This window comes from Adiantum capillus-veneris, chromosome 24 (genome assembly GCF_014529385.1).
Source record: "Adiantum capillus-veneris isolate H3 chromosome 24, ASM1452938v2, whole genome shotgun sequence".
Taxonomy (NCBI): Eukaryota; Viridiplantae; Streptophyta; class Polypodiopsida; order Polypodiales; family Pteridaceae; genus Adiantum; species Adiantum capillus-veneris.
In genome coordinates this window covers 5,991,412-6,011,162 of record NC_140954.1, presented here as the reverse complement: position 1 = coordinate 6,011,162, position 19,751 = coordinate 5,991,412, and the positions used below count along the sequence as shown (strand labels likewise).

General features: G+C 45.5%; 1 protein-coding gene and 1 pseudogene across 1 annotated transcript in view; one reads left to right on the top strand and one right to left on the bottom strand.

Annotated features, from left to right (window-relative positions):
* Positions 1 to 12,688, bottom strand: part of LOC147425874 (protochlorophyllide-dependent translocon component 52, chloroplastic-like) — a 103,720-nt gene extending 91,032 nt beyond the window's left edge. The window contains exon 1 of the mRNA XM_086498365.1: positions 12,052 to 12,688. Coding sequence (XP_086354491.1) covers positions 12,052 to 12,612 — 561 coding nt within the window. The 5' untranslated portion in view covers positions 12,613 to 12,688. The remainder of the gene's footprint in view (positions 1 to 12,051) is intronic.
* Positions 12,689 to 18,865: 6,177 nt separating this feature from the next.
* LOC147425873 (uncharacterized) overlaps positions 18,866 to 19,751 on the top strand; it is a 1,012-nt pseudogene continuing 126 nt past the window's right edge.

Genomic DNA, 19,751 nt, shown 5'->3' with positions numbered 1-19,751 from the left:
CACTTAGTTAAATTGCCCTACCCAGTTCCCAACAAAAGTCACTTAAAAATAATAAGTGAAAAATGTCAAAAATAGGAAAAATAGGTCTATGCACTGTAAAGATGCTCCTGATGGGTTCTGATGGAAATCTGATGTTCATGTTGTGTGCAACCAGAGGATATGCATCTAATCTAAGTGCCCGGAGATGCACGGTCTGCGAACAGACTCACAAAAGTGCCAAAACACTTCCTAATCTAACTGAGCTGAATTGAATTGAACCCATGTCATGAAGTAGCTTGTCCACGTGCACATAGGGTTAGATGTGTCACGTGACATCCCCTCCTTTTCAAAGTGAGGTACTGGTACCGAACTGTATGGCGTCTAGGGAGATCGTCAGCAGTATCTGGAATCCTAGAAAGGACTCTTCGCCGGCCCACTCTGAAGCGTGGGTCATGCGATACTTGAACTTTATAAAGGTCTGCAATGCTTGCTTCTTTGGGCCGCGCCGAAAGCGACACAAAGTCTTTTGTGGCTCCTTCGATGCTTCAACTTCGTCGATAGTCATGCGTCTACCGTCTTCAAGAATGTCTGAGGATAAAACTTCCTGAAACCACTTCCAACACAAAAACATGAACATACCCATTCCATGTAAGTGACTGGAAAAATTCTAGTCTTACGAAAAAACTGTGTATGCAATGCAGATGAACAAAGTGACAGAGTGCCAAACCGTTCATCAAACACACGCAAACAATGGGGTCGAATCTTGACTTTCTGACCTAAATCAATCAAATGTGGCAAATCACAATGAAAATGCCTATGCTTGATGCTCAATCCTTCTTGTGCTCTTTTTGAGACTGTGTCATGCCAAGGAAGAGACATTGAATGTGAATTCCTTGGGTACAAACATTTCATCTTTTCATGAACAATCCGCATACATCCGTGCTCATTCATGACTGAATCGTCCTCAACGTACAATATGGCATGCCTATGAAAAGGGATCACATAAAGACGCTGACTAAAATACAGGAAACGATCATGAATAAAATACGCGATCAATGTGTGCTAACTAATCATGCGAACACATAATACTTCCGGGGGGGGGGGGGTTTCTTTGGACCTAGGCTCGAGAGCCAAGATCGGATCTTCTTGATTGATCGAATCTTCCTGTGGGGGTTCTGTGGACCTCGACTCGAAAGCCAAGAACAGTTCTTTGTGATGGATCGAATCTACAATGAGGTTAGCTTCACTAGAAAAAGTATCAACTAGAACATCATCCTTGTGAACAATCACATCATCTTCATGCAAATCTTCATACTTGTGAGAAATCACATCTTGATCATGCAAATCATCATGCTTGTCATTGTCATCCATTTCATCATGCTCATCATTATCATTCAAATCATCATGCTTATCATCATGCAAATCAACATGCTTGTCATTGTCATCCATTTCATCATGCTCATCATTATCATTCAAATCATCATGCTTATCATCATGCAAATCTTGTGTGTCATGCTTTGGAGAAGAAGAGACTGAGAGAGTCTCCTTTTCTCGGATCTCTTGCATCTGTGCCTGCACTTGAGAAAAGAATTGGAACAAGGCGGCTTTCCTTTCGTTGTGCTCATGCTCTATGGCTGCCATTCTTTCTTCGTGTTCACGCTATATTTCTGCTTTTCTTTCTGCGACCTCCAAGCGTGCTTGCTCGTGCTCTCCCTCACGCTCAAAGTCGGCCATTCTTTCTGTTGTTCGTGCTTCGCGTTCTAAATTCCTGTCCATCATCATATTGTCGAAAGCCTCCATAAGAGTTAGTGCAATCCTTGGCGTAGATGGGAAAGAGGAAGGGTCGAAAAAACCTTCTGGTGAGGAAAACTCTTCTTCGCCACTCCCATACTCACCACCTCCATGCAAAGCATCCATTCCGCTTCGAGTGATGACCATCCATTGACGTGTTGGGTTCTTAAGTTCACGAGGAACTTGGGTTCTTGTGGGTCTTGGGTTCTTGGGTTCTTGAGGTTCTTGAGGGTCCTGAGATTCTTCTTTAGCTTGCAATCTGTGTTAGAGAAGGATCTTCTCTTCACCCGAGTTGTTCTCTTTTCCGCGGGCGCACCCCTTGGCAGCCTTGCGCTCACACCAAGGTTGCTTTTTCCCACCTCACGTCGATTGGTCGGCCGCTAAGTGCACGGTCCGCTCTCAATGAGTGAAAAGAGGCACAAGGGGAGGCTGGACAAGCCCTTCTTTCTTGGGTTTCCAGTCACTCTTCAAAAACACGATTAGGAATGGACACGTCCAGAAGGACTTGAGTTACATTGTTGCGCGCATTTTGAGAACCCCGTTTTTTGTAAATTTGTACATACGGACACGAGGCCCGATGTCAAAAGTGTGTATGGGCTTTCTTTTTGTGAGATTTTTAACTTGGTTTAGCAAGCACATGTACATGCACTGCAAGTCGCTAGTCTAGTGACAGCTGTTGGGCTGTTGTAAGTGCCCGTGAGCGAGTTTTTTGAAGTGAGACTTGTATATAACTAAAACTCATGTACAAACTTCAAAAAGTTCAGCCAAACATCAGAAATTTGCAGGTTTTGGGTCGTTGTGGCTTCTTGATGCTTTTGGATGCAATTTTTTGCCCGGACTAGCCTTCTCTACGTGTAGTCGTGCTGGGACAGCTCTCTGTTCGCGTCAATTTTGCTCATGGCCGCGTATGGAATCAATTTTGGTCATCTTCAGCTTTATCGCCAGTCATTTTTCAAGCTTTTTCTCAAGCTTTAAAGTGCCCCAATTGGAGTTGTGCTCATCAGGTTACGACTAGTTCTCTGCAGGGTTATGGCTATGGCAGCCTAGTGGCAAATTGTGTATAGGCAGATTGGGAGGGCATGTATCTATGAATTGTGGAATTGATGTTGAAGTTATGGGTTTGTGATGCTTGATTGTGAAAGGAGAGGCTCTTGTCTTCATCTGCATTGGTCGGCGTGTGCTGTAAATCCGTGCTTTGACAGGGTTTTGCTCCTATGTGACATAGTCTCTTAGGTGGGCGACGGCTAGTAAATTCCCAAGGGTCTACTCCTATTGGACTTGTGGTGTTTCAAAAGGATTTGGCAAAGCTTTTTGTGTCTTGTAGTAAAAAAAAAATTATGTGGTTCTTGTGGTTCTTTCCTTGAGTAATACAAAACACTGCCAAAGCTCTAATACCAATGTAAGGTGCAGCGGAAGTGAATGTTCAACTTTGCTCAAGATGAGTGCTCCGAACTGTGCTCAAGGGTTCCTTTTACTTACGGAAGGGAAAGCCTTCCGTTCCTTTAGTGAGAGAGTGCAATGGACACAAACAAAGTGGTGAACAATATGAATGAAGGTACTGAGACTGAGAGATAGAGAGAGAAGAATATGACACCAGAGTGTTGTCAAAACCCTCCTCCAAAGGCCCCACTCTCTATGGCGAGAGCGGTCTACTATTGATTGCACAAATCTCTACAATGCTTTGGACTTGCCAACGATGAGGACAACGACGAGACAGGTTGAAGTCTGAAAATGCTAAGGGCTGAAATCTGCAAATCTTTATCTGCTGAATTATGACTCTTATGTCAGTGATGATGTCGATGGCGACGATGCGACGACGACGCGCTGAAAATGCACATGCTGAAATCTGCGTTTTCCGGGCTGAATCTGCAAGCTTCGGTGGATCTGACTGTGGGCGAGGAATTGTTGTGGGAAGGTGAGGTCTGCCAGGTTTAGGACTTCTTCTGCTATGTCTGACTGCTGAAAACTGAAAATGCTGATCCTTCTTGATGCCTTGTCGCAACAGAACTGCAAAACGCAAAACGCTGGCTGTTATGCTGCTCCAAAAACGCTAGGCTGATTTGGTGTAATGCGGGGAAATCTGCTAACGCTAGGGCTGATCTGCTACTAACGCTAGGTTGATCTGTCTTCTGCTCTGCTGCCGAGCTGATCTTGTCCAAAAACGCTAGAGCATATTGGGGGTCCTGCTGAGAAGTTGCCTGTTGAGCAAGTGCTCCTGCTGCCTCTTCTGCAAGAATTGCTAGCGCTAGGTTTTTCTTATATATTCACTTAGTCAAATTGCCCTACCCAGTTCCCAACAAAAGTCGCTTAAAAATAATAAGTGAAAAATGTCAAAAATAGGGAAAATAGGTCTATGCACTGTAAAATGCTCCTGATGGGTTCTGATGGAAATCTGATGTTCATGTTGTGTGCAACCAAAGGATATGCATCTAATCTAAGTGCCTGGACATGCACAGTCTGCGAACGGACTCATAAAAGTGCCAAACACTTCCTAATTTTACTGAACTAAACTGAACCGAACCCATGTCATGAAGTAGCTTGTCCACGTGCACATAGGTTAGATGTGTCACGTGACAATACATCAATAAATAGCTTTTGTGAGTGTATGGGAGGCATCCAGTCCTATAAGATCAAAGTTATCCCATGACGAATTGGGCATCCACCATCCAGTCTCTCAAGACTCCAGAGTCCAAACTCGCTATAGCCTATACCTGGCGGTTCCAAGCAACTCTTAAGGGGAGGCATATCCTGGGCCTGGTTTATAAGGACTAGGAGTTTTGGATCTCTGTCCTTCTTTGCTATAAACTGATAACCCTTGGACTGATCTGAATCACAGGCTTTGGGCGGCTGCTTCTTGCCTCTTCTTCTGCCAGTTTTCTGGTTATCGGAATAGGTCTAAGTGGCTACTATCTGGCTGCACCAGAACGCAGATGGAGATGGCTGAGTATGCAATCCTGCAGCGTCATGGAGGGCTGGAGAGGTCGCCTAAGGATGCCTTCTGTTGGCATCAATACACCTACAAACGAAAATGCAGATGGTGGCTGTCTGACCTGCCCAAACTAGGGCGCCTGTTATAACTGTGTTGGATCAGCCCCAACGCAAGGCGATGGCTGATTATAGAAATCACTCAACTACCTGCCATGCAAGAACTCCAGTTGCATAGTATGGACCACCAAGTGTCCTCCTTTCCTGTAAGCACTTACCAGATTGATGGTCGCCCTACGTGCTTTGTTCATCTGCTCAACCCCTTCTCTCTCTTCCAGGCGCCCTGTAAAATTTCAGGAGCCATGACAAAATGCATATAGCTGCAAATGATCACCCCCGTACATGTAAATGGGCCAAATCGGTGACATTCCCTCCCATTAAAAGAAGAGGAAAGTCACTTGTAGACAACATGAAAGTTTAGGTAATCATCGCAAGCATGTATGCAAATCATCCTGTCATTGCATCATTATGCATTATGGTCTACACACAATTTAGGTCACTCAACTGATTTTAGAAGGCGCCCAAACTGCTAGATTCTTCTTCTGATATTTGATGGTGACAACAAGATCCCCAAGGCCTCTCGTATACTAGTTTGGGATTCTGGCGGACCTTGAGGTTTGCATGAGACCTTGCAAACCTCAAGGCCAAAAGAAGACCCTTTGAAATGCAAGGTAGTTGGATCTGCAGTATGTACCGTGTACCTTACTACATGCAAAGACACACCAAGTAAAACATGTTAGGGCTGAGTAGCATTCATGGAGCGCGCGTGTATGTGTGTGTGCACGCCTATGTGCGTCTATGGTCATTGGACACTTGATTATATGGATCTTATTTATGGGCATGTTTCTGGTCACATACCTGGTTTCCCATATGCCACCTCTTCGATCTTGGCTTGGCAACAAATATTGTGCTATCTTCATTGGTATGGACCACCGCCAGGCACAGGCAATTCATTGTGCTCTTAGAGCTAACCTACCAGGCCAGATAACTAATGGTTTAGAGTCCTATAATGCAAACACTCCCTAGTGCCTACACCTAGCAGACACTAGAGAGTGCAATCGGAGGGTATGCAGCTACTCTAAAGTGCCTGGACATGCATGTCCTGCATGCAAGCGCACAAGGGTGCCAAAACACTTCCTAGGCTGTCCTAAACCCTAAAAATAGGAGTTACATCTTGTCCACATGCACATAGGGTTAGATGTGCCCATGACAAAAAAAGCACTCTTGCAAAGAGCACCTTCTTCCCAAAAAGCACCTCCTTCTAAAAAGCACTTTCTCTAAAGCAATCTTCTATAGAAAGCTTCTTCTCAAAAGCAATTTCTCGAAAAAAACTTATTCTTGTTCTTGATTGGATTCTCTATCAGAATCTATGGCATGGGCTGCAAAAAGTCAAACCGGATCCTCTGTATAAAAAAAATCGTCTCAAGCTCTGATACCACTGTAACCCGCTTGGCACTGACAATGCAATTATCTCCCAGCTACACACAAGCAGAACTAAAACTTTAAACACTTGAACTTGAAAGAGAGAACACCCCACCATAGACGAGAGACACGGAGTGGCAGAGTTCCACTCTAGAATCATTGGCCCCAAAGTCTAGCGCCCCTTTTGGTATTTCTTTTATGTTAAATAATCCACAAAGTACAACTGCTGGGGAATCACTCTATAGATATGCAACCATGCACTAATCTATAAGACATGACCCCCAAGGCTCATATTTAAATAATTTGAGGCCCAAAAGGAACTGTTACAATAAGTTGGTGCTAACCCTAAAAGCCATTGCTAAAATATAGGGCGCCAAATTTAAGGGTTTCACACTGCTAATGACCGCCGGCCGGAACTACCACATTAGCACACAAAAATTCCTCCACGGTTCACGGAATGCCAGGTCATCAGCTTGCAATCTCTTTCTCTGTTCCCTTTTTTGTTAGGTTGACGTATCCTAGTGCCATGTCATCACTTTTGTGGCATAAAGCATAAGAGAAAACATGCTAAATTCTAAAACAATCCAAGGTAATGAAGCTAGTAAGTAGGCAAGTGGGATACAATCTCGTGTTACAAATTGTAAAATGGGGGTATGGCGATAATGGGGGTATGGTGATGAGGACACACTAACAGGGCGGAGAGAGAGAGAATTTTAACGTCTATGTGAGGCCGAAGTCAGGCTATGAGACAAATCAAATATACGTGTGTATATGTCCTCCATCCATCGGAAACAAAACAATCCAAACTGGTACATATAAGAAAAAGGATAAAAACCTTGGTTTGCGATGGGATCTATGGGGGGGAATGAAGCTCTAGTACTAGGGGTATGTGCATGTCTATATGCTAAGTTAGTACAACCATGTCTATATGCTAAGTTAGTACAACCATGCAATTGCATTAAGCTAGCTAGCTCCATCCTGTGCCAATAGGAGGGTGTAAAATGTGGTACATGGGAGGATCGTGAGCAAGGCGCTGCTCGAATGAACGCAACAAGGTGAGCCTTCATCTGGGCTCGTTTCTCCTCAGCAGCTCAACGCGCTCGGGTCTGGATCTCCTCAATCCGTCTGCGGTGGAGTCGTGGGGCCTGGCATCCAATAACACGTCTGCGTCGTCTGGCCCGGCTCGTCTCAGCCTGCTAGAGAGTCACTCCCCTCGGTGGATCTAAGAGTGGAGGGGGTGTGGTCCTCTGGAAAAAATCTGTAAGCTGTGACTTCCCCACCCCCCCCCCCCCCCGTCTCTCTAGGTGGTTGTAGAAGTGTATCTCTGTGTGTGTCTATCTCCAGCAGGTAGCGCCCCAACTTTCTCTAATCTCAAGAGAGCATGATCTCGCGGAGGGTAGGCTGCCCGCTGAAAAGTGACTCATATTTGCCTTTAATATCATCATAAGCTTTGCATCTGCAAACAAAGTGCTCCTCACTCTCCACCTCCTCTCTACATACTCGGCAGACTCTCTCCTCCCTAGGAATGTCATGAGCGTGCCCCACCTCTATCTCTAGCATGTGTGATGATACTCTGAGTTGACCAATTGCTACTCGTGAGCTGTGGTATGTAGATGTCCATATAGAGTGGTTGTTGTATAAACCCGTCCTCCAATTTGGTAAGGAAATGTTCTCTGCAATGTGACATCTTCCGTTGAAGGGGAGATGTGATCCAAGTCTTTCTGATATATAGCTGCCAAAGATCCTGTCGGAGCACTATGTTTCTCTCACTGCGTCAAAGATGAACCTCGGGTGAATCGGGTCATACTGGAAAGGTGGCAAGCTCTCAAGATCAAGGCAATGTGCTCCGAACCATGCTCTAACTTGTGTGTAACAAGCTCTCTCATATCCAAATTCTGCTATCTGTATGACTGATTCAAATGCTCGCTATGTGAGTCTGTCGGTCGGGAGCTCTCTTACTCTCTGGATAAAGCAAATCGTCTAAAAGAGTGCCTCCACTACCATGGGGGGGCAAGCTCTGCCTTGATGATGTCATGTGGCACTATGTGCTTGCCTCGAAACAAGCAAGAGATCATATATACCTATGGTCTCTCGATCCGTGCCCACTAGCTATCTGTCAATCTGGGTGCCCACACTATTGCTACGTACATCAGGATTGGGGTGACTAAGTCACTAATGTATCAAATAGCCAGCCCTTCGTGCGGGGCTCCTGAAAGTGTGCCAGATGACATCTCCGCTCTAACATGGACAAAGCTACATATCCTCGGGTGAGTCTGTCAATGGCAGCATGTGCCATGGAGAAGGGTCCCTCTGTGCTAGTGAAGGTGACTCCCAGGTGGACGTAGGAGATGGCCACCTCAACTAGGCCTGCTGCTGCTGTAAAAGTGGTTGCTCGCCGAACTGATCTAGAGGTGTGGAAGATCATGACCATGGTCTTCCCAAGGTTCACTGTCAATCCTCTTAACTCATCCAAGGCACTCAAAAGGCTCTGTAAACCCTCTGGTGACTCTGAAATCAAAGCCATGTCATCAACCTATAGCAGATGTGGACTAGGGTAGGGTACCTACTAGGTCAGCTCCTACTCCTCCCGCTCGTAAGATGTAATCAGAGATCTCGTCGATGCAGAATCCAAAGAGGGTCGGGGCGAGGGGGCATCCTTGCTTAAAACCATTGGTGCTCGCAATAGACTCTAACAAGCTGCCTGGACAACGAACCCTCCCAGTCACTCTCTCATAGAGAGCATAAATGGCCCACATCATCTCTGATAGTACCCCCAGACTCTGAAGCCGCCGAAAGAGTCTCTCCCATGGGACTGTATCAAAAAATGCTTTGCGGAAATCAACAAAGCAGCAATAAAGTTTCTTCTTTCGCACCTTTGCCCCATCAATGAGGCAGCGCAAAACGAAGATGTGGTCGATGGAGAAGGTCCTGAACCCTACCTCGTTGGAAGCCCGTAGGCCCTCATTTTCTCCATATAAGTTGAGCTCAGCCTCAAGTATTGCCCCATATAGTTTGGCCATTCTATGTATACCTAGATGAATCCAGGATAAGCCCAGATTCACCCTTGAAGGAAAGTGCAAGGTATACACCCATGGTAGTCACCCACAAGACAATATAACCATCAGATCCATCATGCATAGTATTGACTAAATACCATCACATCCCCACTAACGTCGTTAGTGCCCAATAGTGGGTGTAGAACTAGGTACTAACATATGCTCCCCAACACAACACACAACACACACACACACAACGTCGTCAGTGCCCAATAGTGGGTGTAGAACTAGGTACTAACATATGCTCCCCAACACAACACACACCACACGCACGCACATATGAGCATACATCAACACAAAGTTCAGCATACTGAGTTTCTGTCATGAATCCGGAGATCAAGGGCAGACTCAGCCATAATGAAGCCTAGCACTAACAGAAGCATTAAATCGAAAAAATTTGGCCATTCTATGGCCTATCATGATAATCCTGTAATTCCCTTGGTCCAAGGTGTCCCTAGACTTGTGGATTGGCACAATGGTGTGCCAACTCCGACCAAGTCAACTCCTCTGAGAAGCCCTCCCCTACAGCCCCCTTGAATACATGTACAGCGCGTAAAATGAGGTGCTCACATTGTGATCTGAAGACCCGCGGTGCTGTAGACGGTCGATGGCCTTTTTTACCATCTCCGCTGTGAAGATCGTGGGTCGAGGCCCAGGTCGTTGTGGGATCAGAGGCTGGTTTGGTACCTCAGACAGCCAATGCCTATTCCACATAAGCCATGGGAAAGCATTGCTATGGATTTTATCTTTGATCATCCAAGAACGCCGACAAGGAATGATTCTATATGGAACATTATTTGCAGGTTCAGCAAGCAAGCCCATTTTAATATTTTATTCCTATCAGAAAAAAGATAAAATATGACCAGATGGCACGGTTGTTTATGTTTATGTACAATGTTTTCAAGTACCATGGTATGCCACTGTCTATTGTTAGTGATCGTGATCCTCGTATGACGAGCCTGTTTTGGAGAGGCTTGTTTGAAAACATGGGCACCACGCTCAAGTTTTCATCCTCATTTCATCCACAAACTGATGGAGAGTCACAAGAGGCTAATTCTTGGATTTGTTGAAGTATTATGTGCCAAATAATAAGGGCAAGTGGGAACAGTATCTACCTATGCTTGAGTATGCATACGACAATACGGTGAATTCGTCAACAGGCAAGGCACCCTTTGAGATTGTTGAAGGAGGCAAAAAGGTTCCTCCCATTTTGCACACAAAGGACAAAATTTTCGAAGCAGATCGTTATGTTAAGAATATGGATGAAATGTATAAGAAGATCAAGCTTGCCTTCGAGAAGACTCAGGCAAAGTCGAAAACGGTTGTTGATCGTCACCGTCGTGAATTGCTGTTTTCACCTGGTGATTGGGTACTTTTACGGTTTGAAAAGGCAAGGTTAAAGAAAATGAAGGGCAAGGTAAGGTTGTTTCTGAAGCTCAGCATGCGTTATTATGGGCCTTTTCAAGTACTTGATAAGATCAGCGATGTTGTTTATAGGCTGAAATTGCCTGACACTTGGAAGCTTCATAATGCGTTTTACGTGAGTCTCCTAAGACCTTTTGTGGGTGATGTGCTAGAAGATATGCCAGATGAAAATCAGCCAAAAGTTGATGAACTTGATGAGATCTTGGTACCTAAGCAAATTTTGGCACATAAGGAAAGAAAAGTTAAGAGACAGGTTGCAAGACGCTATTTGGTGAAGTTCAAGAACTATCCACCTATGGATACAAAGTGGATGGAAGAGTGTGAACTTTTGGAGTCACCAAATGTATTGCAGCTTTACCACTACCTATCAGACTTCAAAGTACGAACAAGAGAGCTGCTGCAACGTCAGAAAAAGTGGGGATTTGAAAGTGATAAGCCTCATCCAAGGTAGTGATGCAGAAAATGAAGCATATACGAAGAAAGAGCCTCCATAGACGAAGCGAAAGAAACACAAAGTGGCGGTGTGGTCTGTAGACAAAAGCAGATCAGCAAGTAGAATCACCCCCAAGTAGTGTAACTTAGTTAGTTGCCCCAGTTAGTTGCCCCAGCAAACCACACATGAGGTCTTGAGAAGAGAGTGTCTGTGACTGTGCGCGCGCTCATGAGAGAGAGAAGGAAAGAAAGCCCACTTAGTGTCATCCAGAGTTCAAATTCGGCCAATGAGACAAAACAGCGTAAATGTGTGTGTCCTCTGGGTATCCAACCAAAAGGACAAAAGTGCTTTAAATAAACCTGCTACAAAACAAATAAGACTGCCGAGGGGGAGGGATGACGGGGATGGAGCTCTAAATCTAATGGATGTGGATGTAAGCCAACGGGAGCTTGCTCTTGCATCATGAGCCTCGAAAGATGCTGAAAGTAAAACCTTGAAAATCTCTTCCATGTCTAGGAGCTCCGCAACATCTAAGACTTCCACCAATGAACCAGACTGAAAATCTTGTCTCGATTTTGAACAAGAGAAATCTCCGTCAGCTCCTTTGGTGATCTCAAAGATGGCTTTGGCAGTCGAGGAATGAAGAGCAATTTTCTATGTGCAACATCCACAATTATTCTCCTTTGAAACGTAGCTGACCCTTAAAATGTTGATTTACACACTATCAGACATGCAGGTGCAAAGATAACAGCCCATGAACAGTGGAAGCGGAGACACAAAGGATACCTAGAGACTACGGATAGCCATTGATTGGCACGTTCAAGCAGCTACAACAACATCAAATCTTCATGTGCATGTCTATGAATTTATGAAACAGGGGCAAACGCAACCAACAAGAGAACACTTCACAACAAGGCAAACAAAAAGCCTGGTAATCAAATAAGGAATCTTTTGGAGTACCGGAGCACCATCTGGTGGAGCTTGAGGGATAAAAGTACAGCTTCCGGTGCAACCAGCAAAACACCAGCCGTGGTAGGAGCACTGCAATTCACCCTTTTCATTGATTCGGCCCTCAGAGAGTGGTGCAAGTCTGTGGGGACACTTATCCTCCCATACTTGCCAACTCTCTCCATTTCTATCCCACCACACAACAAGATCTCTCCCCATGATTGTGACTGCAGTTGGGATCCTTCTGTCAAGATTATCAACCACGGCAACAGGATACCACTCATCATTCCAATTAAACATATCATCATCCTTCTCGTCCGCTCTTGTTTGAAGAATTGCTTCTTTTGTTAAAGCACTCTGCTCGTGCTCTGGCCGACTGGCTTCCATCATTGCTGATTCCACCATTGCTGAGAACTTCCATATGTCGGCCCTTCTGGATGCATAATATACATTGAACGGTGCTCGCTGCCCATGGAGCTTGCCAAGGCTGAAAGCAAAGAGTGATGTCCTGTTTGCGGCTCCATAAGAGCTTAAAGTCGAGCTCGGAGCAGCGCGGGACAGTAGCGCAGCCATGAAGCGGTAATGTTGCAGGTTGCCACTTATCTCCACGCAAAGTCAGGTGAGCGTACAGGCTACATACAACTATCGAATGATGAAAGCCGTCCATTTCCTCAACTACTATGAGCCCAAAATTCCAAATCACCAGCTTATTAGGCTGGATACACACCAACTGCATGCCTGCCCGTCACTTTTGGGGATGGGCACGCATGCATTACACACTTATTTATAAAAAGTGAAGCCCATGTCAGTTAGAGCGTTTAGTAATGGGTTCAAATTAGTAACGCGCATGAGCTGGTTGGAGATCAATCCCCACCCAAACTTGGACAGGGGGTCGAGGCTGCCCCATTTCTTGTCAGCTGGCCATTTTGCGCACCCACTCAGGTTCTGCCCTATAGTAGCTCTAAAAATGCCTCCCAAAGGTTTCCCACATGATCCGGAGTCTACAGTTGAAATGCCTCTCAAATGCCTGCTCCAACATCCTAGACCAATGCCTCCCAAAGATTTCCCACATTATCCGGAGTCTATAGTTGAAATGCCTCTCAAATGTCTGCTCCAACATCCTAGACCAATGCCACCATGCCCCTCTTGCGCACATAGATTCACTAGTAAGATTAGGGAAATGTCACATGCATGCACCAGAACTGCCTTATTTACCCCTATATATGGGACTTCCCTTTGTAGACTCTTCCTTTTTTGCCTTACAAAACCCCATATTGTACACTCACATGATACCATGCAGGAACCCTTACTGAATACCCCATAAATATATATATATATATATATATATATATATATCACTTTGCTAACGCATGCACCAACCTTGTACTTTATTCATTCACAAGAGAATCAAATTAAGCATTCTTGCATAATGCACAGAACGATTAAGATTAAATTCCTTGCTAGGCTGAGTGAGGACGGCTCCCACAACTATCTGACTAGCATCAGTATGTACATACATGGAAAGTTAGAGACCATGCAGGGGCTACCAAAATCGAAGCTTCAATCGGGTGCTTTTTCAGGTAAGCAAAGGCTCAATTGAGCTTCAGTTGTGGACCATTGAAATGATATAGCAGCACTGATCGGACGGGTCAGGGGTTAGGCAACATCAGCATACATCCTAATGAATCAGCAATGATACCCTGTATGGCCTACAAAGCTTTGAACACCTTTGGGATTGATGGGAGGAGGCAACCTGAATATAGCGACTATCTTCTTTAGGTCTGGTGCTAAGCCTTTAGCAAATACCGTATGGCCTAGCAATGTACCTTCACTGACCAAAAAGTGGCATTTGTTTGGATTGAGCTTCAACCGTGCCTCTCTGCACTCGAGAAAGACGACTAAGAGCTAGGGCGAGGTGTTCCTCTTCTAGATGCTACACTGCTGTCGAACATTGAGCACCCGAGAAGGTTGAAAAATTGTCCATGAAGATGTGAAGATGATTTGTAAGCAAAGGCCATATACTGTACGATTGAAAGATGGCGGAGTATTTTTAGCCCAAAAGACATTCTGGTGTAAATGAAAATGCCCCATGTAGTCACAAAAGTCGTTTTGATCTGATCACCCGAATGGATGCCTAATTGATTCTAACCACTGAAGCCATCCATGAAATTGTATAGTACGTGTCTTACCACATCTTCAAGCACACGCTCAGTGAAGGGGGTGGGAAAACCATCTGGGATAGTTAACTCAGAGTGCTCCACTCGCACAATGATCCCTGCTTCTTGCATCTTTTCTAACTCTTTCTTGACAGCTTCGGCATACTTAGGGTTGATCTTGTAAGCCCGGCCTCTGATTGGCTTAGCCCCTTCAACCAGAGGGATAGTATGGACACCCAGTTTTGGTGGGACTCCTTCCAAATCCTTGTAAGACCAGGCAAAAACATCTTTAAAGGAGTACATAAATGAGACTACCTTATCGAGAAGCGTGGGATGATCCCATAACCAAGAGGCTAGGAGGATGTGCTGAGGGTTGTCAGGGTCGCCTAGGTTGACTTCTCTGACCGGGTCCGGAGGTGTCGATGGTGAGGGTGCATCAGAGGATGAAGACTGACCCGCTTCTTGCAGCTTTGAAATATCATGGGTCGGGGTCTGATCTATGTGAAAATCAGCATACTCTTCTTGTAACCAATCTTGTGGAAGCTCCTCAAAGGGTAAATCCTCAGACACAGTAGGGGGCCTTGGCGTGGTTGAAGAATCAGGTACAGAGGAGGATAGGGGAAGATATGAGGCGGTGAACTCCTGAAGCCACTCTTGAGGAGTTTGTTGCTACTGCTACTAGGATAGAGAGGCAAGAAGGCTCTTCAACGACTCTCCTCAAGTAGAGTCTACCTCTGTACTCTTGGAACTTCCCCCTTCCTAATTCGTCCCCCTACCCAATTCGCCCCTCCCCCTTCTAAATTCGCCCTCCCCCCAACTCATTCCCTTCTCCCTTCCCAATTTGTCCCTTCCCCCTTTCCAATTTGCCCTCTCAATTTGTCCCTTCCCCCTTCCCAATTTGTCCCTTCCCCCTTTCCAATTTGCCCTCCCCTCAATTTGCCGCCCTTCCAAATTCTTCCCTCCCCATTCCCTTATTCACCGCTACCTAAATAATTTGTTTCCCCTCCAAAGCAGCCCTAATTACAAACATCTTGCCCCTCTACCCTAATTCCTGCCGAACCTCACCAACTTGCTTGCCCTCCCTAATTTGCCTACCTACCCCACTCACTCCTAATCAATCCCTCACCGCTCCCTTCCCCTCCTAGACAACCTCGAGTCCTCCTTGATTATCCGTCTTCGGCTTCTCCCGCTTCGCACAAACACACCCAGTTATCTGTAGAGAGAAATTGCAGAGTTGCCAATATGTATGCAATTGTGGATCTGTACTTTACAAACATGTATGCAATTGAGGGACTACCTTCTTCATAGCAATTTTGAGTGTCTAAACATTTCTCTATGCTTTGAATTTGGTGACAACCTCAGTGAGTGTGTGGCTTCATAGACATCAGTTGCACGTGGTAGAAGTTTTACATTTCCCATGGCGGGTAGCAGCAAACATTCCAGAAAGGCAGGATTAATAAGGAAGCCATCATAGCCACTGAGTTCTATTGAGGAGGAGGATGACTCAAAAACTAGTTGCCATGATTTGGATGACATCACTTCCAGTGATCCCAGCGACGAAAGTGAAGCCACCTTTGAATCGGACGCTTCCAAAGGGACCAATATGAAAGCAGGTAAAAAGAAAAGCAATCATCAAATCATCACTCATGAGATCAGTCGGCCGGCTACATCTAAAAATCACACACAATTCTCTTTGGTTTATCTATAACCGCCTTGACCATCTCTAAGCGAAATCCTCTCCAAGGCCCTATAGACTCTGGGTCTCACAGCACAGGTCGGGTGATCTACCAACTACTATTCCTATACAGATGATACATTATCTTTTAAACAATTTTTCCAAGGTAAGGGGCCACAAACTCACTGCTACACGGCTAGGCCATGCTATGGGTATGACCGCCTTTCCATATGTGAAGCCTTCTACATGAACCTTCTCTCAGCTTTCTAAGGATGTCACAATTCATGCATGTCAAGAGATGCTCAGTACGGATCACCCAGATTATGAAAGAAACAAACAGCTTCTGGCAATCTTTAGATACTACTTTTTGGCTAGAGATGCCAAAAAAGATAAGGGAAAATGTGAATTGCCCACTACATTTCCACATTGGGACGGTCTTTACTGTTTGATGCAAACCCAATCCTGTGGATTTCACCAAATTCTTTTTTCATCATTATAATCTAGGACCAAAAGGTTTTGGGCCCACGTGAGGTTTGTGCAGTTCAGCTTCAAATGTTTCACAACACCTCTTTTGACGTGGGTCATAAATATACATGTTACCCCTGACAAAGTGGATGAGGATACACGAAGTGTGCAAGGGAAAAGGAAATCTCTAAACATTCATGCTGATACTAAAATCACTAAGAAAAAGAAGATCAAAGCAAAGGTGGCGAAAGATACAACAGAGTCTCTACTCTCTTTGCCAATATCTAAGCGCTAACAGACTAAGATGAGACATCTTCTGCGGCGCTCTCTGTCTGCTTCCACCCCTTGCTCTATTAGGCCAGTTCTACTTCCACTCTTCATGACAAGTCAGCGGCTCCTCCCTCGGAGATTCCTATCCCTTCTTCTCCAATATTCACCCATATTGATGCCAATATATCACTGACTCCACCTGCAACAACTATCTCAGCTCACACTCCACCAGTGGTACCTACTCCTAGCGCCCCAGTTGTGTCACTTGAGAGTCCTCCAGTATCATCTTTAGGGGTATCCGACTCTACTTTTCTACTACACCTTTCAGAGAAAATATTACAAGACTCCATGAATGCTATCGCCAGCATAGAGCTCGGAGCGAAACAGTTAGTTTCCACGCACGAGTGCCACTCCGCCACATACGTAGCTATGGAGGGATCTCTGAAGGTCGCCAAGAGTGCCATCTCACATTGGGATGCTACGATTTTCGCATTGCAACAATCTTTGAAAATAAAGTCAGACATCATTGAAGACCTTAAAGCACAGGTACAAGGATTTTGAGAAATGCTTCTACATGGAAATAGGTCTACCCAGACTCAGGCTCTGGTTGGCGTGGGGTATGGATGGACTAGATTCAAGCCACCAATGCAGACTAATGCAACAGGTCCAGACTCAGGCTCCGGTGGGCGTGGGGTATGGATGGACTACATTCGGGCCACGAATGGATACTGCAACAACTGGTCCTTCTCATCAATTTATGGGACTCTACACACAACCTCCAGTTCAGTACTACAGTCAACAGTATCCTCATGGGTTTCAATTGTCGCCATTGCCCCACATGTAGCCCGTTCATTGTTGCGACGGTGTTGCTGGTGCACACTACTGTGGCTGTCCCACTCAATGTCCACAGTATACTACCGGACAGGTGCTACCCTCTGCCCTATAGCAGGTGGCGGTTCCTTTCACAGGCGGCCAGGTTATGGACAGTAGAGTCCAGTAGTCTCTAGTCCAACAGCGAGGTTCCACCATTGATTTGATGGCCCCACCTCCAAAGACTGATACTTCGGGTGCGGCTCTCGTGACAACTCTTTCTTTGGGATGACGGCATGACTGTCTTTTCACCATGGCAGTACAATAGTAATTCATTTTTGCAGTCTTACGATCTTTTAGCAGTTTTTGTTATTCTCTCACTGAGACGGTGAGTGGTTTTGTGGTGGGCAACCTGTAGTAGATAGCAGGGCTACAGTGTCACGGGAACGGGAGAGGCAGTTAGTCACAGTTGGCCCGAGTTTCACAGTGGACAGACTCTCTTGCCGAGTTGGTGACTGCGACACGTGGCAAGGATATGGGTGGTGGTCCAATCGACACCGTGGCCAATGCACCACCTCACAGTTCAGAGATACGTTTACCTGGAGTCGATATTTTGCAGTTGTTGGTGGCTCTTCATGTTTGTATATGTCCGTAGCTGTTTGGGGTTTTTATCTACTTTTGTATGGTTTAGCATCTAGTCTTGAGTCCTGAGTCTAGAGTTCTCACGCCACTGGCACTCTCCCTGCACATTGGATCCTTGACACCCCATTGTACATTGAGTCCTGAGCTTGGAGCTATGTGTGCTGCTAGCCAAAGTTGTATGGTTCTTTGAGCTTGTCAAGTTCCATTGAGTTGAGTCTGCAGTTGTGTTTTGAGTCTTATTGTGTTTTGAGTCAGATTTCGCTTTTGTGTTTGAGTCATGTTCCTGTGTGATGTTTCTTTTATGGAGTGAGGTTTCATGCATACTGCACTGAGGAGCACCCACTCTAGAGAGCACGACACCTTTCCCTGCTATAATATCCTCAGTCAAGAAAAGCTGAACTGAAAATGAAAGACTACAGCTAGTGCTAAGACTCAATATAGAGTATACAATGAGTGTGTTGTTTGGGGGTTGGGGAGGGGGGTGTAACTGGGGTGAGGACCATGTGTGGGGCAATTAAATCATTAAATATTTTATAAATCCCGCGGCTACCTAGTCACATGACGTTCCCATGAGAATGGAATGGTCGTCTTGTAACTGCCATCACCCGTCTATTTAATCCACCTCTTGGAATCAATCAAATCATCTCCTTCTTGCCTGTGTCTGCAAGTCATTGTGTGTGTGTGTGTCTCTCTTGTGTAAGCGTGCTTGTTTCACAACATGGTATCACTGTAGCACGCTTTCTCACCCACCACCTCTTCTCTTGCATAGGCCCCAACTTGCCCTTGCCAGTTGATTCGGACAACTGGTATGGCTCAGCAAGGTGCACCCCCTTCTCTTATCCTTGCAATCATGAGGAGTTATCATCTACATAAACTCATAGGCCCCAATCATCTCATTTGGGCCACGAGAGTCACCCTACTACTCAAGCGAGCATCCCTGTGGCAAATCATGGATGGCACAATACCCCAACCAATTGTTGGTAGTCTAGATCGTGCCGATTGGACTACCAAGGACTTCCAAGCACAAGCCAAACTCATGCTCCATTTGGGTGACCGTCAGGTCCAAATGGTTCGGCGTTGTCAAACCTCTACTGAAACCTGGAACTTCTTGCACTCTGCATGTCACCATGAGGACCTTATCACCCGCATCACAACTCTCAAGAAACTACTTGTTGCATCTCTTTCTGAGCAACAAGATACACCTAAGTTTCTTGATGAATGGTGTACACTTCTTGACAACGCCCTCCTGTCAGGTCTCCAACTGGATGAGAGCCTGCAATCAATGTTGCTCTTGGCAACACTCCCCACATCATGGCCCCCCTTTATAACGACTCAAGCATCGGTTGTTGGCCTCACAATTGAGAAACTGATCTCCCACATCCTTCATGAAGATGCTATGAGGAGCAATTCAACCTCTTCTTCGACACCCCTGCTCACAGCCCAATACCTGCAGTGCCATCCTGGCTGCAGAAGGAAGCCCTTTCGCAGATTTTCAACCACAAATTCACCTAACAATACAATTTTGCCTAAAAATTTGCAGGTATTGCGGATGCCATGGACACATGGAGAAAGAATGTCACACCAAGCGCTGCGACCAGCAGCGAAACAATGGGCATCCAAAAGCTCACGTTCAATAAGTGGAAGACCCTGCTTTTGGTAACTATGGTATGGGATCTCTTCAATTGTTTAACTCT